The 19,371-nt window shown below is 43.2% G+C and overlaps 1 protein-coding gene across 5 annotated transcripts in view; it reads left to right on the top strand.

Moving 5' to 3' along the window:
• The window catches only part of gish (casein kinase I gish), a 47,831-nt gene that overhangs the window by 19,153 nt on the left and 9,307 nt on the right, over positions 1 to 19,371 (top strand). For all 5 annotated transcript variants that reach the window (XM_077659411.1, XM_077659408.1, XM_077659409.1 and 2 more), the window contains 5 exons: positions 3,208 to 3,277; positions 7,067 to 7,215; positions 8,968 to 9,202; positions 11,687 to 11,857; positions 12,221 to 12,366. In XM_077659411.1, coding sequence (XP_077515537.1) covers positions 3,208 to 3,277; positions 7,067 to 7,215; positions 8,968 to 9,202; positions 11,687 to 11,857; positions 12,221 to 12,366 — 771 coding nt within the window. The remainder of the gene's footprint in view (positions 1 to 3,207; positions 3,278 to 7,066; positions 7,216 to 8,967; positions 9,203 to 11,686; positions 11,858 to 12,220; positions 12,367 to 19,371) is intronic.

Here is a 19,371-nt window from a genome sequence, read left to right as displayed (position 1 = left end):
CATGCTAGCAAGCAGGAATTTCAAACGGTGTCTGCCAGCAGTAAAATAGCCAGCAAATTTTAACTGTACTCGCTATCGGCGAGCGAAATTTTGGCTATAAACATTGAATGAAAGTATGGCTTTTTGTACATTGTCCCCATGCTCTGGTTTGATGATTCAATCGCGCATACGGTGCGAAATGTTTGCTATAATGATTCATTGTCAACACAAGTCGGTTTGGTTTCAGGGGCTGCCAGAGTAGAAAATAGGTGCACATGGGGCATTGTTGGTGCATTGGGGCTTAGCATACAATATAATCAGCTCTAATTGTACGTTTTTTAAATGAATGAATTGCTTCTGACAAGGTGAATGCTTCATGTTTATACTGCACAGTAGGCATGTGTTGTGCTGTAGTCGAGGGCTCCTGATCAATTTTGACCACTTGGGGTCTTGATAAATGACTGTTTCTTCATTTTGTCTCTGTCGGAACATGGCCCACAGAGATCGGGTTTGTACTGGCAACACCACACTCAGTAGCAGGACAGGGTAGCGACAGAGCCATTCATCAGCCCTGTTTCTAATAATTTCACCCTGCAGAAGTAAGGTTTTCAATTCCTTGGGCTGGAACTGCACTCGTTTGGACTGCAAGACAAGCCATGCTTCACTCAGGATTGCAGTTGTGTTAGGCAGCAAACAACTGACAGTGACCACAACAGCTACCACTTCACTACTTGGGCTTTTAATGTACACTTCAGTAGTTCTTCAGGTTAATTTATACCTCTTGTCACAAGGCCAGTTTCAATGCCCATCGAGTCGAGGGCCTTCGAGATTCTCAATCACCGTCAAACTCGGGAGTTGTGTCGCTGCTACACGGCAAAATCTCAATGGCCATTGAAATGGTTCTCGTGTCTCACGCCAAGCTTCTGTGGAGCCACAATCGCTATTTTGGATTTTGCGCACAAATAAAAAAAATTTTTATAAATATATACTAAATGCTGAAATACGCGCATATCGTTTAAAACCCTTTCAGTTCTACGTACGCGACAGACTAATCGATGGATGGATGGAAGATACTAGCGTCTTCTTTAAAACGGGGTGATGGCAGCTGCCACCATGCTCAGCTTTTTTTTTCTCCGTTATTTTGGTTTAACTGTGTTGTAAGTTATTAAAATTTGCCATTTTCTTTAAATACATCTTCGTACACTTTTAACCTTCTGTCACCTCTGTTTTTGAGCCACCAATTTTCAGTCGCTTTTTGCTAATTTCCACCGCAGATTTATTTACATGGCTATTATTATCTCTAAACCCTAGGGCTTCAGGAAGAGTGACTGTGCCTGCATCGACATCGGGATGGGTACCATCACATTTTAGTATGAGGTGTTCTATTGGTTCTACAAATTTACCGCACACAGCACATGTGTCATCTTCTTCGTTAAATTTATTTTTGTAGCTGCGCGTTTTAAGACTCCCTGACCTAGCTTCAAAGAGGAGGGCACTGCCTTTTCCAGTATCGATATAGTTCTACACTATGCTTCTTTTCCATTGAATCTATCCAATTTTTACCTTCCGCGTTTTTAACCTGTTGTTTAATGCTCTTTCTCCTTCCTCGTGCCTGGAAAACTTACTGGTTAGCTTTGTAGTTCTTTTCCGCCACTGTGAGGCAGCGCTCTTTCTGTATAGGTATTTAAATAGCTTAGCTGCCCACCTTTTATCGTCCAATATCCTCAGGCGTTCTTCGTATAGTATTTTACTCTGAGCTTCCCGTGCTTCGAACGATGCCCAGCCCATATCCCCGTGTACTGCCTCGTTTGTGGTTTTCCCGGGGGCACCTAGTTGTTCTAGCGCAGTCTACTGACAGATATAGACACTGCTGTGGCCACTCTAATACAAGACCAGTCAAAACCAAGCCAGTCGAACTGCGTCGAAGCGCTGCTTCGTCAGGCTTAACACCTGGGAAATTGCCTTTGTGTCTGAAAAACGAAAGCTGTTTGTCTATTGAAATTTTATGTAAGAGTAAGAATGGGCAAATCGAAGGCGAATACAACTGTTTAGAACACGATCAGCGCCAAAGCTGTTATCGCTGTGAAGCGGGCAGGTAGGGCGCCGCCATGTTGTCAATGCTACGTACGTGTGCAAGCAATGCAAAGACCGCAACAAAAATTAATACGCTTAATTTGCTTAAAACCAGACTGATACAATTTTAAAATTATTGCACAGACTGCTTGCATTAAAGTTTAGGAGAATAATGTTTGTTCATGCTTTTGTACCGTGAATGTATCATGTACGAAAGTGTGCTTGGCGCCACTCAAAGCAACGCTAGCAACTTTGGGCAGCGCTCGAAGGCCCTTGATGGCTATTGAGATTTGCTGTGTAGCAGTGACACAACTCCTTTGAGTTCGATGGCAATTGAGAATTTTGAAGGCCCTCAACTCGAGGGCCATTGAAACTGGCCGTGTGATAGGGGCATAAGATTGGAGTGTTCCTGGAAAACCTAGCAAAATCGAGGAATTTCGGGACCGACATGCTATTTACACTCGATGCAGTGGAGTAAAAATGAAGTCTTTGAGTAATTATGAGGAGTTCAGAGGAGGAATATGTACTGCTTATGAATGACAAGTAAGTTCTGCAGTTTAATAGGGTACAGGTACACACATTGTCATGGCTACATCAGCTATTGCATATGCTTTGCGTACATTCAGGCAGGTATTGGTTCCACGGAATATACTTAAGAAACACTTGCTGTTGGTCTAGTTGGTTGTTTTCCACGCATGCAGGATAGCCAATGCACAGGGAGAGATGGAGCATATGAGAACAAGGAGGTGCTTCGTCCTGTCGTCCTCCTTGTTCTTGTGCTCTATTTCTTTGCATGCCGGCTCCTGAAGGCATGGTTCCAAGAAATCGTATTGATGCGAAGTAGCTAAAAGGAATTTAATTTTTTGATATTCTCATTTTCAAATTTTCGTGCCCGAAGGGGCTGATAGTCCTGATCCTGTCAAAATCTGCAGTGCCTTTGGAATGTTGTGCTTCACAAGGTTTTATGTAAGGTGGAAAGAGACAGCATACTGCCAGCTCTTTCCTTGATCACAATGGTGGCAATGAGTGAGAGTTTTCTTCTAGCACCCTGGTAGTTGTGTTGCTAGGTGCATGAAGGCACCAGAGAGATGTGTGAGTCTTCATTCTGTAATCAATGTTTTATTCTTTCCTACCCTCTTATCCCTTCTTCATCAGGAACCTATGAAGTCAAAGGCTCCACAGTTACATTTAGAATACAGGTTTTACAAGCTTTTAGGAAACAATGGTAAGATTCTTCATTTTATTCTCTCATCCACTGTACGGTAATAGATATGCTGATTTAGTTTATTCGTAATAATGAGAAACAGTGCATGTGGTAGCTTTCACTAGATGAACTGACTTTGTAATGCACCAAAGATCTTTGTGCTCATGCCTGAACAGTGTGCTATTGGGGACAAAAGTCTTCAGGGTGCACAGAAAGTAATTTTGCTTTATAGATGTCATGTTCTTGGGCTATCGCATCATTTCAGCGCGTGAGTCTGACTTGCACCTTCATTTTTGTCGTCTCAAGCCACCAGTAGCAGCTATAAGCTGCAGTTGTAACTTGCTCATCCTGGGAATTTCTGTCCATGATGGTATGTGGAGGTTTTATTGGAGGACACAGCACATTTGCAGTAATGTGCAGCAGAGGTGCTGCATTATCTGGACACCGCTACTCGGTGCATTTGCCTGTTTTACTGGTACTCGTTGCATTTGCCTATTCTGCTTGTTTTTAAGGGAAATTTTTTCAATCATTTAATGTGGTACAGTCAAACCTCGTTAATTTGGCCCCCGTTAATTCAGAAATTCGGATAACTTGGCCTTTCTGCTTCCTCCCATCAAGAATGTACTGAAGTCAATGGCATCATACACTCTTTAATTCGGAGCAAAATCGCGTGCGCACCGGTCAATTTGGTCTGAAGACATGCCAGGAACAGCACTGAAGTTAATTTTTAAGGCACTCGTCATCATACGGAAACCTTTGCCAGGCCAGAAACCGCCCTCCATTCCGAGAGCGAAAACATACGAGGTGTAGCACTGCTAAAGTAAAAGCTCGTTTATTCCGCCCCCTTTAATTCAGAAATTCAGACTGCTACCGGAGTCCCCACAAATGCCCATGCAAGTCTACGCGTTGAAAGCTCGTTTACTAGGATGTTGCAACGCTCGCATCGGTCAATTCAGACAAACCCCAGAAGGAGAGACATGTCCAGATCTGACGTGCTCGACAGGCGATCGTCCAGATAATCGTCCACAGGCCTGAGTTGCGTATTACTTTTTCACCCGCGCCCCCCTGATCTGTGCACAAAGGCAGGCGTGTTGATAGTTGGCAGGTTCCCGTCATCGGGCCAAGCGAGGGCCCGGCCGCATAGTTTCGTTTTCGGAGCTTCGTCACCAGCCAGCGGCGCCGGCTCCCATTGGCTGTGTATATCAGCCAGCCAGCCAAGCTGCACATCGTTTGCTACGACAAATGCTCTGTTGCTGATTTTTTTTTTTTTTTTTGGTTTTCGGAGGTGTCTTGCCACTCCGATGCCAGTGCACGCCTCCCTTGCTTCCACCCGCGTGGTATGTCCATCCTTACAGCGCGCTGAAACTCCACGCTCATCACATGCTGTTTGTTGTTTGTGTACTGAAGCCTCCTCACATGCGATGTCACACACGAAGAAGCTCTAGTGCCACCGTTTTGGACACTGAAAGAAGGTGCGGCGAGCCTTACCATTGTAGGGCAGTTTGCTTCCGCCACACGAATTAAAATTTTGATTGAACTGCGAGAAATTGCTTTTGTCGAGCAGCTTTCGTCTTTAAAGAGGACAATTTTCCAGGTTCCCACAAAATAAATTTAGCTTTCACGCGAATGGTTTTTGGCATTTCTGGGGGTCCATTCAAAAATTCAGCATTCAAGTAATTCGGATGTTTTGTTTTTTTTTGAAAAATTCTCTTTCCAAATTTTAAATTAACGAGGTTTTACTGTAGGACTTAAAAGGTGTAAGGCCACTTGATTGGAGCATTTTTCCAATAGCCTGTACAAACAGAAAATTAGTGGTCTTTCTTAGGGACCCTTTTTTTAGGTTCCTGTTTTTGAAATCATGTTTTATCTTAATCAAAGTGTTAGAGCAGATGAAAGAAAAGTTCAAAGTCATTTTAAATACAAGCTATATATACATCTGACACCAGCCGTCATAACTTGAATTTGTCATTGCGAAGTAAATTGCCTTTGCACTTATATACATAAAGGTATGAGCTGTGCAGTGAACCAAAGTAATTATGGTGCCGTGACTTATCATTGTATAATAGTGGAATGACCAGGCCTTTTTTGATGCCATGACTTATTGTATAATATCGGAATGACCAGGCCCTTTTGAGAAAATTGCAGTAATAACAAAAAATGCACGATTTTACTTATTGTGGTTCATTGCACAGCTGCATAAACAAGCACCAAGTTTCAGTAAAAATCTTATACAGAAATAACGTTAGGATTTCTTATGTCAGAAGGAATGGCAAAAAAGTGAGTTTGAAATTAATGACAAAGATGATTGGGAATTACTGCAAATGCCATAAAGCAGTTTTAGGAGGGTTGAAATTCACCATAGTTTTAGCATAGCTCCTTCTCACTCTTGCTTTTCCAAGTATCCGCTAGTGTGTAAGCTCACTTTTTTTTATTCCCCCATGTTTTTTTTGGCATGAGCAGACCGATGGAAGATTTCCAGATATGCTGGTAGTAGTCACGAGTCAGGCACGCTTTCAGGGTGTGCTGACCAGGTTTGACGGCAGAATTCTGCAAAATGTCTGGTGTCTTTCTCTTGCCATTGCATTCATGACTCACTGCATCATTCAAACCTAACTTCAGTGATGGTTGGCTGTCATAACCATCCAGTGTGTTCCAGGCACCTTGAGTCTCTTGTGAGTTTTTAATACCCCTGTCACACAGCCAGTTTCAATGGCCATCGAGTCGAGAGCATTCGAGATTCTCAATTGCTATCAAACTTGTTGTGCCTCTGCTACATGGCAAATCTCGATGGCCATTGAAATGGTTCTCGTTTTTTATGCCAAGCTTGTGTGGAGCCACAGTCGCTACTTTCAATTTTGCGCAAATAACAAAAATATTTTCATAAATCTAAACTAAATATTGAAATACACATTTTTGGATTCAAAGGAGGTCTTTAGTTATTATTAAATGCCAGTTACATTGTCTTGAAAGACACAATTTCAACAATTTTTGTACTGCATAATGTTTTACTGCTTTCATGAAAGTTTAGGAGATTAATGTTCGTTCGTGCTTTTGTGCCGTGAACGTATCGTGCACGATAATGCGTACTGGCACTACCTGAAGCAACGCTAGCAACCTTGGGCAACGCTCAAAGGCCCTCAAAATCTCGATAGAGTTACGCGCTGCCCCTTTGACTCGATAGACTGTTGACTTGGTGGCCATTGAAACTGTCCATGTAGCAGCGTTTATCGACCTTTGAGTGAATAGACTATCGGCTTGAAGGCCTTCGAAATGCCCGTTATTGAATACAAAGTTAATAAATACAAACGAAAACAGACAGATGGTTAGAAACAATATATTATTAGTCCAAGCTGAAAGAGAAGAAAAACAACTAATTTTGCAAAAATGAGGTAATTATTTAGATGCAAAACTTATAGTTTCAGCGTCGCGAGGTGTGCAGGAGGTACAAGCTTGGCAATATCTTTTGAACAGTGTTAATTAGAAGCATAATTTTTGTCGCAGGTCATTCAGAAATAAATGGGTATTTGATGAAACAAAATTTTTAAAAGTGACCTTTTTTATATTGTTTTCAAAGTGGCCTCATACCTTAATAGGACATTTTCATGTGTGAAACTTGGCAGTAAACTCAGTGTGCAACACTTTTCAAGGGACAGACGTGCTACCGTTTTGTAGCTCTCAGTTTGTAGAAGAGATGCCTTTTTCACATGGTGTATACTACTGGCATGCTTTGCCATCGTCTTCCTGAAAATCTCTGGCCTGACGTTTGTTTTGCTGCCTCTCTACCCCTTCCTACACTCGTTTATCTTGTAGAAGGCATCCCCAAGGTCTACTATTTTGGCCCCTGTGGCAAGTACAATGCTCTGGTCATGGAACTGATGGGCCCCAGCCTAGAGGACCTCTTCGACCTATGTGACCGCAAGTTCTCTCTGAAGACAGTCCTACTTACCGCCATTCAGCTAGTGAGTTGATATTGCGGTCCTGTTGGCTGTGCAGTTATTTGTGAAAAAACAAAAAGTTCCTTCCAAGCATTTGTTAGTATTTTTTTTACACATCAGTGTTTTATTTTTAATGCTGGAATTCATTTAGTGTATCTATTCTTATGATTTTCTATCCAAGCACAGAAAAAAAACGTAGGCCCAGGTTGCCTTAAGTAAACAACACCTATGCCTTTCTGAGCATACATTGTACGTATGGATACAAAGATGGAAAACTAGTAGACAAAGAAGGCGAGCACCCAGAATGAATATTGTGTACATTTTTTAACCCTCCGGTCTGTTCTGCATTGAACGTATAATTGATTTCTGCGAAGCCTTCGACAGTGATGAAGCGCGGGGAAAAGCAGGCCAGGTGGCCATGGGTCACGCGCATGGCGTGCCACACCGAACCGTCAGCCAGTCGAGTGCCAGAGCTTCGGAGGATCTTGATCATAACTTAGTCAGCCACTCCGAACCTTCAGTCAATCGAGTGCCAGAGCTTCGGAGGATCTTGATTATAACTTAGTCATGTGATGTCTGCCTACAACTGATCTAGAAACCTGTTTTACTATTTGTGGTTAATTCATACCAATCATCAAGCTTGCATCCTATCATCCATACTTTCAGTGCGTTATGTATTTGATGGATTTGCTGGGACTGTGCTAATTCGTCATAAAAATGTGTGTCGCAGCACTAAAAATGGGCGCATAATCGGGGCTCCACTGTAGTCGGAAAAATTTAGCGGAAAATTTTAGTCAGAAAAATGCCAGTCCCGTGTAAGGGCCGCGCACCATCAAAACCATGCAAAAAAAGTGCGGCCCTTACACAAGTACGTACGGCACCTTCCTTCAAGTGTACATCTATGAATTACCATCTTGGACACAGTGCTCATATTTAGTGACAACAGGGTAACTTGAGATTATGTCCTACGATATTCTCGAGGGCACCTGAGACATCACCTGGGTGCTACATCGTGATATGATAGACAAGCGAATAAGTCTCAAACTGAGCCTGGTACTTGTACTAAACAGAATTTTCAGTGCATGTTGTTTCTGCCAAAGAGTTGAAGGAAACATTTTTTCATCTTAGACCTTGAATATCTCGAAATGTCATTTTTTGTTACACTTGACCGTTAATAGAAAAAACAACTTTAAAACCTGGATTTTTTAGAGCTTTATCAGCATAGAGATGCAGAGCTACTGGAATGGTGGTCATCGATGCAGTAGATCTTTTATTATTTTTTATTAGTTTTATTTTATGCAGGCAGCAAAAAAAAAAATATTGGTTTTGTAAAAAAATTTTGAAACTGTAAATATTCGCTGTAAAGCCACTATTCCAGTTCAGATAAGAGGCACAAGAATGAGGAATAAAATAAAGCTCGATTGAGCTAGGTTGTGTTACTGAAAAAATGGGTCTTAAAAATGCCTCAAAATTCACAGGCCTACGCTGTGCCCTTAAGCACGGGACATTTAAACTGTCCCATTGAAGGCACTTTTCTCTTTAAAATGTGATCACTAGTGAGGAGCAGTGGATGAGGTCTTAAGACCTTGAACTCCACTCTTTAGGTGCAAATGGAAAGCATGAAAAATCATTTTTAGTGTTTGTTGGACGAGCCGTGGTGTGGGCATGGTTAGGGCTAACTCAAAACTGCAGCTGACAAATTCGATTATGTTTTGTGGGTGAAAGAAAAGCTGTCATCAAATGTATATATATTTTTTTTATCTTGACTTCTTTCAGCTTCATCGAATCGAGTATGTGCACACAAAGCACCTTATATACCGGGATGTGAAGCCCGAAAATTTTCTCATCGGGCGGCAGTCCACCAAGAAGCACAATATCATCCACATCATTGACTTCGGGTTGGCCAAGGAGTACATTGACCCGGAAACCAACAAGCACATTCCCTACCGGGAACACAAGAGCCTGACAGGCACAGCCCGTTATATGAGCATCAACACACATCTTGGCAAAGGTGAGGCGAATGCCCAATATCATCTAGCAAAAATGGAACAGTCGGAAGGAGGTGGCTTTCTCAGGCATCCACCTGCAGGTGTGCATGAGCCTACCAGTATAGCCAGGCCAATATAGCATGAGCCTAGACACAGCAGTGCCTTGCTTACATTCCATTTGCGCTGCCGAAGTAAGCATCGTGGAACTCTGCAAGCCAGGCACCCATTTTGAGCGCCGTTAATTTTGGGAATGACGAGATGTGTGGCTCTGTCACGCGGTTAGAAAGTGAAGGGAGGATAAAAGTACCTTTGGAGAGCCTGTTGTCCGAAAATACAGTCAGTTGCCATGGCGACCAGTGAATTGTGGAAACGAACAGTCTTTGGAGCGCTCATTTCCATTTCTGACTTGCCTTACATTAGGCTATAAGATAGCTCCAGAAACCGCTGAAGCGTAATTCAAGAAATCCAACCTTAAGCTCCATCTTAAGGGTATGACGCAATAGTGTAATGGGTAAATTCCGATATATGCAGACGATCATTCTGTACTTTACATTCACAGATCCCTGGGAGTCATAGCCCGCCTGGTGCAGCGGTTATGCGATGCACCACTGCCCTGCGATGGCAGGTGCTCCCAGCGGTGGGCCTTGTGCGGCCCAGGTTGCTCTTCCCGAGCGACCAATCATGATTAACTGCGGCCTGCCACGGTGGGCAGTTTGCTCATTGTTCGCTGGGCAGTTTGATATGACGCCGCAAAGTCACATGACCTAGGTAGCCTCCTAGGTTGCTCTCTGGGGATGACCTGCCAAATCCATGCTCGTGATTTTTCACTCACGATACCGACACCGGATTTTCTGGGTAACGAGGCCTTTAACGCTACCGCATTAAAACCTGTTGGTCAGGAGCCCACCACATGCCTTCAGAAAAAGCCTACCCCAGAAAATTTTTTTGGCCGAAGTCCACTGTGGCAGTCCCTGACCAAGCCTATTACGTAGGTAATATTGAGTCCTTGCAAAATGATAATGCGCGTTATTTTTTTCGTGCTACTCATATAATTCCAGTGTCACTGGGAGACTCGGGTACATTTTTATTATTAAAGGTACCATACCGAAATTAGGTATATATATGTGCTTATTCTTCTTGTTTTCAAAAATGTAGTTAGTTTAAGTATATCTCAATTAGTTCCCATATTATTAGAAAATAACAAGCCTAATTAAATGATTAATGTCGTTGAGACACTTTTGATTTCGATTGAAATGGGGCTGCAGCTAAACACCTGCCATCTGCAGCTATGCTAATTAAATTGTTGAAGTACATCATCATATAAAAGTGATAAGTTTTGTCCAAGCACCGTAATTATGAAGTATAGTTAGGTGGCATTATGGTTCACAAAACATTAATTGAAATTGCACCATAAAAACATAATAAGTCATGTTGGCAAGAAACACGAAGCTGAGAAAATGGCATTTGAATTATGCGTGCCAGTCATTTGGAGGTCGTTGTGGAGACCTCGAAAAAAGTGGAATGCGAACCTTCTAAAAATATTTCACAGTAGTGAGTTACATCGGGCAGTGGGGGAAGGGCCCAGCTTTCAAGCAAAACCAAGATGGCGGCCATAGGGGACGTGGTCGTGGGAAGCGACAGGCACCAAGTCCTGCTGCATTTCGCTCCAAAGTCACCGTTTCTGGGCTTCGTATGCGTGAAATATACATATATTTTTAGTAGTCGGAGGTTAAATTTAGACTTGAAACTTTTTAAGCAGGAACTTTAGTGTATTGATCCCGAAATATGCCATTTTTGCAAAATTGAAATTCTCGCATCTTTTGGTCATTTCAAGACCCTCATCTCCCCTTAAAAATTGTGTTGAATTACAACCTGTATCTTACTGCTGAAAACGACTAGCGTTTTTTTCATAAAATTTTATCATCATCGCTTCACCTTGATTTTTTACTCATTGTCAGCCTTCTTTCCGCGTCTCAACCATCCATTCAAAGTTAAACACATCACATGCCGTTCATCCGCATTTGCAAAGTCTTTCATACCATGCACTATAATCGAGTGGAATAACCTGCCAGCACACATAACCATTGAACCTAACGCATCTAAATTTCATGACCTAATGCGCAGTGACATTGGGATTTAAAAACAATTTCTTTAGTTACGTTCTGTTCCGATTTTTTTCTTGCTCCTTTGTGTCATTTGCTTTCTCACTGGTTGCCATGCCCTAATAATGTATCGCCTACCTAGGATTTGTATTGTAATTTCATTAATGTTTTTCTCTCTTGTTTTGTTTGTATTCCTGTTCATAGGTACTTAATCTTTACTACCGTGTCATCAGTAGCTTATCAGTTGTGCCTTCAGCTTAGTTTCTTTTTTTTATGTTGGGCAAATCATTGGTAAAATCATAGCATTGAATTGAAAATTTGTCCATAATGTTTGCACAAGTGTGATGGCTTTGATCTTTTTGCTGTGCTGCTCTATCATTGGCCAGTGCTGTTCTCTTTGTGCAGAGCAAAGCCGGAGGGATGACTTGGAGGCATTGGGACACATGTTCATGTACTTCCTGCGGGGTAGCCTTCCATGGCAGGGCCTCAAGGCGGACACCCTCAAGGAACGCTACCAGAAAATTGGTGACACAAAGCGGGCCACCCCCATTGAGGTGCTTTGTGATGGCTATCCCGGTGAGTTCACATCTCCACCTTCGGTTCCCATTGTGCTATGGAGGCCTTAAATGTGATTGCGAATCTAAATTGACTAAAAGTGTTGTGGCTGCTCACTTTATATGTATGCCAAGTGCATTTTTCTAAAATTTGTGTAAGGATTGTTGTGAACTTGTATTCGAAGACATTCCAGGGCAGGTGCGCAGTGTCATGGCAAAAGGCATGAACTTTATTTCCTAGGTCATCTCAAAAGGCATGGCAGATGTGTGTGTGTGTGCATATGTGCTTGTCTGCTTGCAAGTTTTTGCCACTATTTTTTTTTTTCAGTCTCTTTGAAACTTGTTGATGCCTGTTAACTCACAAATTGGTTAAATTCATTTTCAGAAATGGCCACTTACTTGAGGTACGTCAGGCGGCTAGATTTTTTTGAGACACCTGACTACGACTACCTGAGAAAAATGTTCCACGACTTGTTTGAGCGCAAGGGCTATGTGGATGACGGAGAATTTGACTGGACGGGCAAACAGATGGTGAGGCGATTTCTTTTGTGAATCTTGTTGCTGACGAATTGAGCAGTGGAGTGCTATTTTTGCCCATTTAAAACTAGACGCACTTCTCTTGTGGTTCACAATCTGTTCATCACTCGCCGCTGATTGCTTTGGGCAGCTTGTGATAAGAAAAATTGTTAAGAGGGGATACTACCCTATAGAGTTAACTTTTGAACTGCTCGCTCGATTTCATTGAAACTTGGGGGAGGGTTGTTTATATCACTGCAGGGACCATCTCTGCCAAATTTTATTATTCTATTGGGGGCTTTTCTTGAACATTGTAGCGCAGCAAACAAAGTGGGGTGATTTTCAATCTTGAGTCCATTTTTCTTATCTCCTCTGTTTTCAGTAAACTGCCAACTTAGAAAACTGTCGTTTCGATGTTACTTGATGGTAGTAGTATTGTAGCAGGCTTTTTGTAGCGAAATATTGTGGGGAACTGTGCACTCAGTTTGTCTATTTTTCTCTTTTTTTTTTTCATACTGAAAAAATGGCGTAAAACAATGGTGCAAAATGAGAAACAATGTCATTCTTTATATGCTAGCATTCTTTCAAAATGTAACAAAACTAAACAAAATAATTCAAAAGTTCTGTGCTCCGGACATTCCTAAGGCCGCATAACACAAAAATTGAGAAAATTACCCTTATTTTCCTAATTATAGTTTTCCTAAGCAAGCATAGTCATCCTTGTCATAAAGGTTGCAAAATCTACTTCATACTTATCCTAGAATAATGAAATTTGGCAGGAATGGTCCCAGCAGTGCTATAAAATAGCCCCGCAAGTTTCAACAAAACCGAGCAAGCAGTTCAGAAGTTCTCTCTTTTAGGGTATTGTCCCCCCTTAACACGTGTCACTGTTGACCAACTGCATTCATACAGGCTCCATCATACCAAGGCAAGATTTCCTTATGACAAATGCCACATTTCTTTTTTTTTATTTGGAAAGAAATCTCAAATTGATTTGAAGTTTATGTTCATATGTTCAAACCCGGAAAATGGTTCGAATAATTGAGTAGTGTGAAAAATTTGTGAGGTGAACTTTTTTGCGAAAAACGTACTTTAAAAATACAGTAGCCGACGGGTAATTTGGACTCCAATAATTCGGACTTGAAGGATATTTCGGACTTCGATGAGGCACCGTCAGTCACCCCATACAAGCGCATGCATATTCAGTCACCCCATAGAAGCGCATGCATATTCGCGATGGATATTTCGGACTTCAAAGTCTGAAAGTTCGATTTTTCTGACCAATTTCAGTCGCCTGCAGGCCAAAATTGGCCATCTTATCGGCTTTTCCTCGGCACAAAAGGCACCATCTATGATTGAAGTGGATTTACTCTGCTGTTGGATTGGCTTGACATACTTTCGGTACCTCATTTTTGCCAGTAGAGGTCCCTGTGATCTCTGCCACTTCGAGGTGGCATTCAGATTGTCATCGCCATCAACTTGCTTTTGTCTCCAACGTTGTCGCGGGCAGTTATCGCTTGTCTCATACATTGAAAATTGGTAAGTCGGTCTTTGGGGGAAAAGAAATGGCGTAGTATTTGACTCGCATCTCGGCTGACACCTGAATCGTGCCGTAAAGGAAGAGATAAAGGAGGGTGTGAAGGAAGAAAGAGGTGCCGTAGTGGAGGGCTCCGTAGTAATTTAGACCACCTGATATCGCACAGCACACGGGCAGCGAAACGCAGCCGCCGCGGTCGGGTTCGAACCCGGGTACTTCGGATCAGTAGCCGAGCGCCCTAACCACTGAGCCACCGTGGGGGGTAAAGTTCGCCATTTGCCGTTTCGTCACTTGGGTTTCTCAGACCGCGTCAACCGAGTGGCGTTCCGTCTTCACAAAGTTACATCCGTTCGCCGTTTTGTCATTCCGTCTGGCGGTTCCACCGCTTCAAATGAAAAGTGCTTTGGCCTTGCGTGTATTTGAAGAGTGGTGTGGTGCACATTGTGGGCAACATGGCCCCGCCGGTGCCACCGGGTCCGTCATAGAAGCGTGGGAAGTATTCAACTGAACGCTATGACCTTGCTGTATAGAGTGTACAGTGAACACACAACTTTGGCCCAAATACAGGCGCAGATCGTCACCAGCAAGAGAAATTTTTCCGCAAGGTAAAATTAGTGCCGTTTTTAAGCCGATTTGATCTCATTAAAGTGACTTTTTTTTGTATTTCACGGATTTTTCGGACTGTTCGACTATTCGGACCATTTTTCGGGTCTCTTCGAGTCCGAAAAATCGGGCGGTGACTGTAGCGAAATTTTCCGCTCCCCATATTTCACTTGCAAGTGATATTAGGCTGAATCTGAGCTTTACTCATGATTTTGTCATGTCCGCACCACCTCGCGTCACGATTTAAATCCAAGATGGCGCTTTTCACGGCGGTGGAGAATGGATTGATTGTGATAGCGATGCCCGCTTGTGTCTATATTAGGCCGAAAAAAACAAGTTACCACTTTAATTTCCATAGGCTGCAGGTACGTTTAACAGATTATAGGACATTTCATGCATTGTTAAAACTAGTATACGTTTTTTCTCATATAGGGAGCTGATTCTGTTAGAGGGTTTGTTGGTTTAATTGAACTGCAAATTGGTGCATGTAACACTCATCAAATAAGAGAGCATTGTGGGCTGACATCATGGTTTGCTTTGTGGTGAAAAGAATGGATAAGTACTGCTGTGTCTGTACTTGGTCACTGATTGCAACTTAGCTTGAAGAACAATGTTGAAAATTATAAATGAGACTGGTGCTTTTGAGACTCGCTGCCTTATGCCTGCCAAGGTACGTCACCCGAGTGAATTGCACATCTCATGTCGGCTCTGCGTTATGCGAGAAAGCTGACTGCCACCATTGCGTGGCTGTCTCTTCCTTCTTGTTCTTTATGCCGCGATGCATGACTCAGCCGGAAAACTTTGAACAGCTGAGGGCACTGAGGAATGCTCTTCCTTCCGACGAGGAAAACTCCAGCCAGGTTTGTCACTTAGGGCTTCTGCTGGGTTAGTTCAGCTAAGCGGCTAGAGCTTGATGCAGCAGCAGAGCAGTGAATTGCTGCTGCTATTTTAGTGGCCACACATCAGACAGACCTCTGGTAGTCTTGCTGGCATATAGTATTTATGGTTGATTTTACTCGCCTCGTTTTCTTGCACAGCTCACAGGGAGTCAGTTTTAGCTGCTTTCTAGTCTCGAATCTTCATATAGCGCAAGACTAACTGGTTTCACAAAGCGTCTAACCAAATGCATTGATTGTCAATTAAATTAATCATTGCCCTCACCATTGTAAAAGTACGGGTAAAAGAGCATCCTTAGATACCGGAATCATTTGCTGTATAATGTGTTTATGTCATACAGTTGAACCTGGATGTAATGAACCTCCATATAGCGAATTCCTCGATATTACGGAGTTTCTGAATTCCCCAGCGCCACCCCCATTGAGGCACATGTATTTCAGACCTCCATGTAACGAAGGTGTTGTGGCGGTTGACCTTGATGTAGCGAACTGGCTGCGCCATCTGTCTGTTAGCTAGTGCTGAGCCACTCAAAATTTGGCAGAACTACACAAAAGTTTCATGACGATAAAGCACGAACTGACATGAGAGGAATGCTGATTGTAACGAGCGACTTTCGTTGACATAACGCGCCATGCTCCAGCGCTGTCGGTGCATCTCCGGCGCGCTCTCTTTTGGAACGTCGTACTAGGTGGCATTACAACAGTTCATGTTCAAAAGCTGCAAAAAATAAAAGGGCATAGCAAAAAACGACACGAGCTGCGCATGGCCATCGCTGCCACGGGTTGCTCGCGTGATTGCAGCGCCAATAGCTCTTGCCTGTCGGGAGTGGGACGACGGAGAGTGCCGGTCACACAAGGCAAGGAGTCCTTTCCTGGGGCAGCAGCGAGGGGAAGACCGACAGAGGGAACATGCCGGTAGAAGCACATGCCTCCGCAATCGGTCTACAGCGGCGGTGCGGCCGCACACGTTCTCCTCTAGCTCGGTCGCTGTTCTCCCGCCTCCCTCACCCTTCCTACCCACTCGTAGAGGCGTTGTAAGAGCCATGGCGGAGATGGCGCGACTGCGGCAGCACAATCGCGAAACGTTTCTCCGTGTTTGTTACTTCGAGTAACGCTTTTATTCTGTAAACATTTTCAAGGTGATTTCACCTGCATTTATTTCTTACTTTGGTTTTTGTTCTGCGGTGTCCTTTCGACTTTTCTTACGGAAACCTAGATGTGACGAAAAATCTAGACCTTTTTCAATTTCGTTATAACCAGGTTTAACTGTACATGTGTAATGAAAGAACATGCTGGTAATGGCGAGGAAACATGTCAGAGAATGCCAGTTTATAGTGGGGTCAAAATTGCCATCTCTAACTGTTGGGCGAGCATTAGTCTGATAATCTGCGTTGAGGATTCCTAGTTGTGTTTAGAGCCAAGAAGTATGTGCCACTGTGTGATTGAAGTAATCTGTATTATTTTTTTTTTTCCAAGTTTATATCAGAATAGTTTGGCCAGGTGCCTGTACTTTTTTCTTCGGGTGTAATCAGTGTCAAATGGAAGTTGCTTGCCAGGATTTTGTGAAATCATGCACTGTTTTACTGTGGAGGCAGGGCAGAGTAGCACGATTACAGCAGTTGCACACAGCTGATAGCAGCAGTTAACATCCTTGATCCCAGCACATCCATGGTCCAGATGGGCACTTGCTTGCGTGCATCATTTCTGCCCCAATAGCCAAACATGCAAGCGCTATTGGGGCAGAAATGACTTTGTTCACTGCTTAACAGCACTTTTGTCACTTTTAAGCCATCATGCTAGCGTGTCTTCAGTGTCATATATTTTGCTGGTGTGCGGTCCTTGGCCGCTCGGCCAGTGCTGGTGACATCATGTTCATGCTTTGAGTATTATAAGGATTTGGTCGCTTTATTCTTCAATTCAACTTAAGTGTGCGTAATCTTCAAGCTATTGGTGCAAATCTTTCTGGCAGAGAAGCTGGCTGAATGAACACCTCCTTAAGTTGGTTATGGTCACCTCTGCCGCTTCTTATGCATTGGTCTAGGGTGCTTTCTGTGCTTCTTTTGATCCACCGTATGCACAGACAGCAAGTGTAGCCTTACTGCCTCATTTCTGAGCTGTGAAGCAAACATTGAAAATGTGTGCTGGGCAAACTTTTGGCAGCGTCTTCCTCTTGAAAACCACATATGGTGGCAGCTTTCTGCCATCAGCAGTGATGCACAGCATCACTTGCCGTTATGCATCGATTGTATGCACAGAGATGCTTTTTGCACCTTTAAAATCAACTGTGCTATTTTCTAGTGTATCGAATGAGACAGGCGTCGGATCCGCGTTCCCTGTCTGAGGCAGATCATAGCCATGATCCCATCGAGGGCTGTTAATGAAGGTGGAACTTCAACAGTTCATCCTCATACTCATTTGGCAGCTTTTGGCACAGTGTCGTTCTGCGCCGCAATGGCCGGACTCTCCTTCTCGTCACCCATGCTAAACAACTGTGATACGGCCGCCGTGTCACCTCCACATTTTATACACGCACCTGTGCATGCGCAGTTATGCGCATAGCTAGCACGTGGCATCCACATGGACATGCGCTACGGAGATAGAAGGCTTTTAGGAGGCGCAACTCCATGCCCGCGCGGGCGACCAGAAAACCGGGCGACCAGCTATGCTGGATCATTTGTCTCTTTTTTTTTTTTGTCCAAAATATTTCATGCTTCCTTATCTTCTTCCTCCTTGCTGCCTGACTGGCTCACAGGGAAGGTTGGCCCTGTTTATAAGAATGATGATCGACTCTGTGCAAACAACTACCATCTGATATCTCTAACGACATCCTGTTGTAAGCTTATCGAACATATTATTGCCAATCATATACTTCCAGTATTAAACAGTAATAATGCCTTAAACCCTGCTCAGCACGGCTTTAGGAAGAGATTCTCTACCACTACCCAACTGATTACAGCCATTCATGATTTCCGTGCAGCTTTAGACAAGTCAAGCCAAATTGATGTTTTATTTCTAGATTTTGCCAAAGCCTTTGACAAGGTGCCGCATAACAAGCTTCTTTTAAAACTGACGATTACTTATTGGTGTACCACCTCCGCTAATTGCTTGGATTGCAGCTTATCTACAACACAGAACGTAGTTTGTGAGTAGTTTCAGCAGATTTTTTCAAAATGGTCGAAATTTCATATCTCCGTCCGTCTTTCCGTCATCAGCAAACGCGCACGGTCAGACTCATTCATTCCGCAGGTGTTTAGTATCATTCACTTTAACGCGATCCAACAGTTTGGTGGTAGCCGGCGGCGCCGGCCAATCGCGGCGATGTAATGCGAAACAGGCTGAACATTGGCCCTGAAAGCCAGGTGCTTGTTTATGTGAGGTTAGAAAAACATGCAGGATCGCTACGAATGTTTAAGCCTTGGCTTAGAGCACACAACCATGAAACCCGGCGTCGGTGTTGAACCACCAGCAGTGGTCCCAAAAATTCCAGATTACTATTCGTTTCCTACAAGCTTTTTTGTACAAAGCTAATCGCTAATAGAATTGGGGACAACCTTAGACGACTTCAGTCAGCCAAAGGACCTGTCAGGCTTTCATTAAGTACGCTCGACAATAGGCCATGTTCACACTATCAATCAAGTGATAAAGAAATGTGCAGAGTATAGCAAACGTCTTTACAGTAAAATCACAATCATGCAAATCATGGGGTGAAGAAAAATATTCGCGTCACCCGAAATATTTTTCTTCACCCCATGATTTGCATGATTGTGCCCATTGCACACAGAGCAGTCTGGCCCGGGTATTTTACGAATTTGTATCGTCCCGAAGTCTGTATAAACTGGGATCGTATCATAGAGATTCTATTGCATATAGCCTTCATAGATTACGCGAAAGCATTTGACTCAGTGAAAACCTCAGCAGCATGCTGGCATTGCGGAACCAGGGTGTAGAAGAGAGAGTCGTATGTAAAAATGCTGGAAGATATTT

This window comes from Amblyomma americanum, chromosome 3 (genome assembly GCF_052857255.1).
Source record: "Amblyomma americanum isolate KBUSLIRL-KWMA chromosome 3, ASM5285725v1, whole genome shotgun sequence".
In the NCBI taxonomy this organism is placed as follows: Eukaryota; Metazoa; Arthropoda; class Arachnida; order Ixodida; family Ixodidae; genus Amblyomma; species Amblyomma americanum.
The sequence above is the reverse complement of the archived record's forward strand: the minus strand, read 5'-3'. Positions and strand labels throughout refer to the sequence as shown.